Here is a 9,280-nt window from a genome sequence, read left to right as displayed (position 1 = left end):
TACAGGTAGCATAGTCTGACGACATTTTAAGGATGGGAAATTTGGGTAGTTACATTCCATTTTATGACTTAGTATTGATACCGTTTGGACATGTCGTGGAGTTTTCTTAATACTTGTTTTTGATTTGGCTTATGAACTATATTTTAATGAATGATGTTTTTGAAAATAAATGTAGCATTGGTGATGTTTCCTTTAAACTTCAAATAGACTTCCGCTAACGTATTCTGTTAAATAAATATTTTAAAAATAAAAAAATTGGTGAAAAATCATGATATCACACACACACACTCTCTCTCTCTCTCTCACACACACACACACACACTATATATATATATATATATATATATATATATATATATATATTCTCTTATTTCCGTAATTTTCTAAAAATATAATTACCATTTTACCCTTACATATTATTAATCCAATTTTTTAAAATATTTTTTATTAATTATCAAAAATAACTTAACTAAAGGAAATGATTGGCTAATTATTGTTCTCACTTTATTGGGTGTTTTTACTTGAACTATCACTTATATATATATATATATATATATATATATATATATATATATATATATATATATATAGGGAAATGATCAAATGAGAACACCTAAAAGGTTGAGAACACAAGAACAGTTGTGGACCAATTATTTTATAAGGGCATTAGAGGCATTTTACAATTTAAATAAATATGGATAAGTGGAAAGTAATTAATCAATTCCGAAAATCATGGGAATTTTTTCCCCAATTATTAAGAATACTTAAAATCTTCCTTTTAATTAATAAATTAATAAAAATATCATTTAACATGAATTAAAAAAAAACGTTTATTTGTTTTATATTTTTATTTTTACTAACAACATTTGATAATGAATAATTTATTGGTTTACCTCATTTATTTTTAAAAAAATATATCTTCATAAATAATGATTTATACATTACATTTAAAAATGAATAAAATTGTAAATTATAAATGAATTAACTCAGTTGTATTTATGAATACACTTGTAAAATCATAAATGAATAAAACCCGAAAAAAAGATTATAAAATCAACTAAAATGGTACTCATATATAAATAAATAAAACACATTTCTATTCATATAAGAATATAATTATAATAGTAAATGAATAAGTTACAATATATATTTTTTTACACTGAAACTAGTGCTACAATTACAATCATAAATGAATAAAACACATTTTTTCTCCTTCCAAAAGAGGTATTGGTGTCCGTGTTTCATTTGGTAAATCTCCCACCTCCCACTATATGCATGTTTATTCATTGTATCTGCAAAAATGTTAATGAAACAATTATGTATAATTATATAGTCATTCACACATAAATACACTAATATTCACAAATGAATACCCTGTTATTCCTAAATAAATATAGTCATTCAAACTTAAATTCACACATAAATATATTGGTTGTGGTTGCTTGCCTTGCTCCTCTCGGACCAGCCTCATGGAGTATTCATTGATGATTACCTGCAAAATGAGACATCTAACATTATGTTCATATAAGATTACAACTGCAAGCATTCAAGTTCCATTTTTCTGAATTCGGGCATTTCATCGAGCACCTTATGTGCATAACTTAACTCCATCACCGCCAACTGAGCTCACCAAATCCATTAAATCTCATCAAATCCATTTTACACTTCCATTAAATCTCATCAAATCCATTTTTAAAGATTAACTAAGCTCACCATAGAACACTCCTCTAGCAATGGAATCCCTGTTAGCATCTCCGAGCGCCGCCGAGTCCAAATAAGTCTCCGCCAACTGCACTCTCTTCACATTATCCTGTTCTTGAACCAACATGTTCCCATACTCCAACAGCTTCTCAACTGTTATCTTCGGTTGTTCAAATGTCGGAGGCCCTTCCCTTGAGTTCACAAGCCTCTTCCCTATGCCTTCCACTCCGATACCTCCAATCCACTCCCTCACTGCATCATCGTACACTCTTGCCCTCAATTCCCCGAAGAAATCTGAACAAGAAATCATTCATAAGTTATATATATACATATATTTTAACATTTTCCGAGGTTAATTTACAGAAGAAAGAATACCGATGGATTGTCCTAGAAAAGTGTCGACAAGCTTCGTAACACCTTCAGGAGAGAGACCATTGGTTTTGAAGATTCCGATGCAGACACCGATTCTGTCTTCTCTCGTCGGAGCCCAGTAGAATTTCTCCATACGTCCGTCACGGATGAGGGGAGCGTAAAGGGTGGAGAAGTCGTTACCGGTGACGATGATCGGAACTCTGCATCGAGACGATGAAGAACGAAAGTCATCGCTGGGGTCTGCCACTGTTCGCCGCCAACATAACTCCATCACCGCTTCTTCCCCCTCCTCCTTCTCGATCTCACTCTGAATCCTCGTGTACTCTCTCATCTGTTTCACATTTTTAGATGCTCTGGTGGTGTATAGATGAGGGAGGCGACGAAGCGTGCCCTAGGTATATATATATATATATATATATATATATATATATATATATATATATATATATATATATATATATATATATATATATATATATATATATATATATATATATATAGAGAGAGAGAGAGAGAGAGAGAGAGAGAGACGGCAAATTAAAAGGAAAGATATCAGTGTGTGAGAAGTTATAGAAATTAAATAAACATTCAATTACTATTATACCCTTTTCACCATTTAAAGTTACACTTTAATACCAATAATTTTCAGAATTTACATAAATGGTCCGTCTGATAATAGCCTTAGATTTGAATATTTAGATGATCTAGATATGTTCTCGCGTTCTCAACCTTTTAGGTGTTCTCATTTGATCCTACTCCTATATATATATATATATATATATATATATATATATATATATATATATATATATATATGTGTGTGTGTGTGTGTGTGTGTGTAACATCCAAATTTCCAAACCAAAATTTTCATTTTTAAATTCATATAAGAACATTGTTCATAAAAAACATCTTAGGAAAATCATAAATGTTAAATACAAATAATCATCAACACATCAGAGTGTCCCAAAATATAAGGAATCATAAACTGCAGGCAAATATGTACAATCAATCATTCGCCTTCCCGCGATCCTCAGAAGTACCTGAAACACATTTAATCAACAACTGTAAGCACGAAACTTAGTGGGTTCCCTAAAATACCACATAGAACACAACACAAAATAAATAGTTATGGGTTATTAGCAACCCTGGAGACTACTCGAAGTCTCATTGGGCAAACAACACGCCCTGTGGGTTATCAGCAACCCTGGAGACTTCCCGGACTCTCAGCACACACAGTAACACATCACAGTAAAAGCACATAAACCCAGCTGATCAACACATGTACTCTACCACACAAGTAAGAATAGTGAGGAGACTCACCTCGAACAGATGACTAATAGAACTCACACCCGAATTGTCAGAACTAGACTGCGACTTCAAAAGATGACAAAGAGATGTATATTCTAGATCCAAAAGCTTGAATGCAACACCACCTCTTGAATGATCTTCCTTCACTACCAAGAATACTGAAAAATCACTGTCAAGCTTCAAATCTCACTCACAAATGATAGGGTTTCAACTTTAGGGTTTAGAGGATATGGAGGCTGGTCATGAGAAGGTTCGAGGGGATTAAGATGCTTAAATAGGGGACATAACCCTACAAATTTAGGTTTTAAGCTCTGCATGAGTACGCCCGACATACCTATATGTACGCCCAACGCACTCCTTCTCCGCGACGACTTCCAAGTTGACTTACACCCGGCGTACCAGCCTGGTACACCCATCGTAAGGGCCTTATTTGCAAGCATTTAAAATGTAAAGGATTGAAATGAAAACACCTGACATCGGGTGTGACAATTCTCCCCCACTAGAATTAGACTTCGTCCTCGAAGTCAACCACTGCAAAGAGATCAGGATAATGCTCTTGCATCTAAGCTCAGGCTCCCGAGTCCACTAAGAGCCTTTCTGATGTTGCCACTAAACTTTGACCAAGTTCACTACCTTGTTCCTCAAGGTCTTCACCTTCCTATCCAAAATCACCACCGGCCTCTCGATGTAATTCAGGCAACCATCGACAAGAATGTCTTCCAAAGGAACCACAATTGTCTCATCGGCTACACACTTCCTCAACTAGGACACATGGAAGATGTCGTGAATCTGACTTAACTTCTCAGGCAACTCTAATCGGTATGTCACCTTGCCCAGTCGGACAATCACTCTGAAAGAACCAATAAACCTGGGGCCTAGCTTGCCCCGCTTCCTGAATCGGATAACACCTTTCCGAGGTGATACCTTCAGAAGCACCAAATCTCCAACCTGAAACTCCAACTCAGAGCGTCGTCGATCCGTGTAGCTCTTATGATGGTTTTAGGCCGTTAGCAACCTCTGTCTGACCTGCTGAATAAGCTCTGTCATCTTGAGCACTATTTTAGGGCTCCCCATGACCCTCGGTCCAACCTCTCCCCAACAGATAGGAGTCTGGCATTTCCTCCCATACAAAAGCACAAAGGAAGGCATGCCAATGCTGGCATGATGGCTGTTGTTATAAGAAAACTCAGCCAAAGGAAGGTAGGAGTCCCACCTCCCACCAAAATCAATGATGTCGGCCCGTAACATATCTCCAAGCATTTGAACAGTCTACCTGCTCTGCCGGTCTGTCTGCGGATGATAGGCGGTAATGAAATGCAATCGGGTGCCCAACTCTCTGTGAAACCTCTTTCAAAATCTGGAAGTAAAACGAACATCCCGGTCAGACACAATAGAATTCGGCACCTCATGACGAGCCTACTACCTCTCGAACATAAATCTCGACCAATTTCTCAACAGAAGAGCTCTCACTTATGGCTAAGAAGTGAGCACTCTTCGTCAAACGATCAACTATCACCCAGATAACATCAAAACCCTTCGCAGTCTTCGACAATGGTGTAATAAAATCCATCATGATCTGCTCCCACTTCCACAGTGGGACCTCCAAGGTCTACAAATTGTCGTGAGGGTATTGGTGTTCAGCATTGACCTTCCGGCAGGTCAATCAACGCTCCACAAACCAGGCCACATCCCACTTCATACACGACCACCAATAGCTATGTTTCAGGTCAAGATACATCTTTGTAGCCCCCGCCCCCCCCCCCCCCCCGGATGAATGGATAATCTCGACTTGTGGGTCTCATCCATTAACATCCATCGAGCCCCACCAGCATACGGTACCCAAAACCATCCATGAAGAGTCAATAACCACTTATTGTCGATATCAAAGTCTGAAACCTAGCCGACCACCCGCTCACTCTTTCGATTTTCCTCCTTTATGGCCTCCGACTGTGCTTCCCAGATCATCTCCAATACTAGAGTCATCACATTCATCCTCAAACACACATCCTGAATCGGGGCACTGATTGCCCTCCGGCTCAAGGCGTTGGACACCATATTGGTCTTTCATGGGTGGTAGAGAATCTTGCAATCATAATCTTTTACTACATCAAGCCATCTCCTCTGCCTCAAGTTCAGATAAAGTTGATCCATAAGATATCGCAGGCTCTTATGGTCCGTGTAGATGGTATACCGAACCCCATAAAGATAATGGTGCCATATCTTGAGCGCGAAAACCACCGCCCCTAACTCAAGATCATGGGTGGGATACTTCACCTCATGAGGCTTCATCTGCCTCGAAATGTACGCAATCACATGCCCTCTCTATATCAACACATCACCCAATCATGAAATGGATGCATCACAAGAGACCACAAAATCCTCAACTCCCTCAGGAAGGGCAAGTACCAGCGTCTCGCAAAGTCTCTGTCGAAGAGTCTCAAATGATGCATGCTGCTCAGGCCCCCATCTAAACAAAACATCCTTCCTCGTCAACTTAGTGAGAGGAACGACAATCTTGGAGAAGTCTCAAATGAATCTCCAATAATATCCCACCAAACTGAGGAAACTTTGAATCTCAGATGGAGACTTCAGAACCTCCCAACGCATAACCACCTCTATCTTGGTTGGGTCAACCAAGATACCATTTTGATTGACGAGGTGCCCCAGAAACTGAACCTCGTGCAACCAGAACTCACACTTGGAGAATTTGGCACACAACCTCTCTGTCCGCAAAACCCCAAGAATCTCGGGAAAATGCTCCTCATGTCGCTCTCTAGTCTTCGAATAAACCAAAATATCATCAATGAAGACAATCACTGACCGGTCCAACATGGGCCTACACACCCGGTTAATGAGATCCATGAACATTGTCGTTGCATTGGTGAGCCCAAAAGGCATAACCACGAACTCATAATGCCCATACCGAGTTCAGAAGACCGTCTTCTGAATATCCTCCTCTCGCACCCTCATCTAATGGTAACCGATCCTCAGATTGATCTAGGAGAACCAAGACGCCCCCCTGCAACTGATTGAAAAAATCATCAATCCTCGGCAATGGATAACGATTCTTCACCGTCAGTTTGTTCAGTTCCCGATAATCAATACACATCCAGTACAAACCATCCTTTTTCTTGACAAAAAGGATCGGTGCTCCCTACGACGAACTACCCAGCCGAAAAAACTCCTTTTCTAATAGCTCCTGAAGTTGATAGGATAACTCTTAAATCTCGGGTGGTGCAAGGCGATATGGTGCCTTGGCAATCGGTGCCGCACCAGGGATCAGGTCGATCCGAAACTCCACCTGCCTCTTGGGAGGCACACCCGACAACTCCTCCGGAAAAACATCAGGGAAATCACGCATAATAGGAACATCAAAAATGGAAATCGATCTCTTCTCTTCCACCCGAGTATCCACCACATATGCTAGATAACCCATACACCCATGCTGTAAACATTGCCTCACCCTGGTGGCGGAATAGAAAGTCGAACCTGACCTAGTACCCTCGCCGTAAATGGTAAGCACTCCCTTCCTAGGATCTCGAACCATCACCAATTTCCACTCACAATCAATCAGAGCCCCAAACTGGCTCAACTAATCCATACCCACGATAACACAGACATCTCCCATCACAATAGGGATAAGGTCTATCGGGTATCCACACCAAAAATCTCCAATACACAGCCCCGATAAAGTCTGAAACGGAGACCGCACGCTCATCTGCTATATAAATCCTCAATGGCCTACTCAGGGCCTCTTATTCAATGCTAAAATCACGACAAAAGGATGATGATATAAAAGATCGACTCGCACCCAAGTCAAACATCACTAGAGCATATACAGAATTCACAAGGAAAGTACCTAACATGAGCAAGATTATAAGCAAACATAAAACAAATCAACAGAAAATAATTAAGAAACACGTACTAGCCATGACATCCGGTGTCGATCGAGCCTCCTCTGTTGTCTACTGAAATGCTCTCCCTCAAGCCCTCGGAGCCTCGGTCTTCCCCTGCCAGCCATCAGTAACACGCAAAGTAGTAGGAGCAGGAGACTGAACTATCCTCAATGCAAGCTGAGGACACTCATACCTCATGTGACCCATCTGGTTGCAATTGAAGCAAACCCGAAATCCATTGGGAAAATCCTTCGCCAAATGCCCATCCTTGTCACACATGTAGCAAATAGTCTCTGATCGACAGGGTCCCTCGTGACCACTGCCGCACTTGCTTCAAGTGCGAGGCTTCAGGCCTCCAGCTCTCGAGCCAACAGGTTTGAACCACTTAGTCTCCGGCTGTGACTACACTGGCCTCCTATCTCTCCCCTGAGTCTTTCTCTCCTCTCTCGCCTGGGTCTCCAGCTCAATCTCCCTCCTCCTGGCATTGGTCTGCAACTCAACCAATGTCCGATATCATGTGTTCGCCACGAAATCATGGATATCCCTCCTCAGGATACTCAGATACCGACTCACGTATGCCTTATCTGAAGACACGTGCTCAAGGCAGAACAGGGCCCTCTCATGGAACATCATAGTGATCTCAGTCACTGTCTCTGTCTTCTGCTTGAGAGACAGGAATTCCAGGGCCAATCTCTCTCTCTCTCTCTCTCTCTCAACTACTGGAACAAACTCATCTCTGAACATCTCAGTAAATCTCTCCCAAGTCACTACAAAATGCTTCGTAGGAGAATAGTCAGCCGTCACAAACTTCCAGTTTTCCTTCGCTCCCAAGCGAAGAAGTTTCAGCATAAAGCGAACCCTCAAATACTCCGGACAGGAACAAGTGGAGAAATGTAACGCCCGTGTTTCTGGGCTAGGTATTAATGTTGATGTAATAGTCTAGGTTAACCTTTATAACTCGTTTTGAAATAATAAAAATGTATTATTCGAGTATTATATGTTTATTGCTTAATTGTGTGATTTAAATGAATTAAGAATAAAAATAAGCGATAAAATAAAATATTAGATAAGCCTGATATCTACGAAGGAAGTTGTAGTGGTCGTGGCAAGGTTTCTGAATATATAAACAATGCCGAAATCCGAGTTATGACGAAGAAGTTATGACCTGTCATAGTTTCGCGACAGAACCGACACGGCACTGCATGACGTAAAATACGAATTTAAGATAGAGCGATATCTAGCCTTAGTGATCTAAAGGAAAGTCGTAGAATACATTAAACCGATAGCATGCATAAAAAGAACGTCTAAATCTGACTTCGTATGAGGAAGTTATGATTTTTCTAAGTTTCGACTTAGCGGTATGCAGCCCGAAACTCGAATATGAGATCGAGTGATGATTGGCCGAAACAATCTAAACGAGAATCAAAGATCTCGTCGATAGTAGTCCAACGGTGAAAAGACAGACGAAAACGGACGTCAGATGAAGAAGTTATGATTTTATAACGGAGTTTTCCTGTCCCGGCCTACTAAAAATAATATAATAAAAATAAAGTCAAAATTAGCCGACGGAGTCTATATGAAAGTTGTAGAGCATAGTCTCACCTACGCGTTGAGAAAAAGAACGTCAAAAACGGAGCTCGTATGCGAAAGTTATGAATTTTTGAAGTTCGAGGCACGCATACCAAAGCTTATCCGAAGGGAGCCTAGGGATGCGAGGTACGCCCAGCGTACATGTCGACAGCGAGGTACGCTCCGCGTCGGAAGAAGTTACGCCCCGCGTACTGCTGTATTGTGCGGTCCGAAGAAGAGCCACGTTCCACCACCGAGACTTCGCCACCTGGCACCTTATCCGAACTACGCCCCGCGTAGTGCTTCGTACGCCCAGCGTACGTGCGAGGTTCAGCCCCTATAAAAGGGCATGCGAGGCTGCCGGTCTTTTTTGCTCAAAATATTTCTTTCTCTCCCATATTTCCTCGTTTTGCGTGCAAGAAATACCCGCGAAG

At 40.7% G+C, this 9,280-nt stretch overlaps 1 protein-coding gene across 1 annotated transcript; it reads right to left on the bottom strand.

Annotated features, from left to right (window-relative positions):
• Positions 1–1,699: 1,699 nt before the first annotated feature.
• Positions 1,700–2,404, bottom strand: LOC145104557 (ribulose bisphosphate carboxylase/oxygenase activase, chloroplastic-like). Its single transcript, XM_079041781.1, has 2 exons — positions 2,077–2,404; positions 1,700–1,995 (listed from the first exon to the last, which is right to left on the bottom strand). Exons 1-2 carry the CDS (start codon positions 2,402–2,404, stop codon positions 1,700–1,702), a joined length of 624 nt encoding a protein of 207 aa, XP_078897907.1.
• Between the last annotated feature and the right edge of the window lie 6,876 nt (positions 2,405–9,280).

This window comes from Lactuca virosa, chromosome 4 (genome assembly GCF_052849685.1).
Source record: "Lactuca virosa cultivar CGN04683 chromosome 4, Lactuca_virosa_CGN04683_v6, whole genome shotgun sequence".
NCBI lineage: Eukaryota > Viridiplantae > Streptophyta > Magnoliopsida > Asterales > Asteraceae > Lactuca > Lactuca virosa.
This window is presented reverse-complemented; position numbering and strand designations above follow the sequence as displayed.

Excerpts from the sequence above, each read along its gene's own strand:
- LOC145104557 (XM_079041781.1), bottom strand. The coding sequence starts at position 2,404 with ATGAGAGAGTACACGAGGATTCAGAGTGAGATCGAGAAGGAGGAGGGG. Across the intron at positions 1,996-2,076 it reads TTTTCTAGGACAATCCATCG|ATTTCTTCGGGGAATTGAGG; the intron begins GTATTCTTTCTT and ends TTTCTTGTTCAG.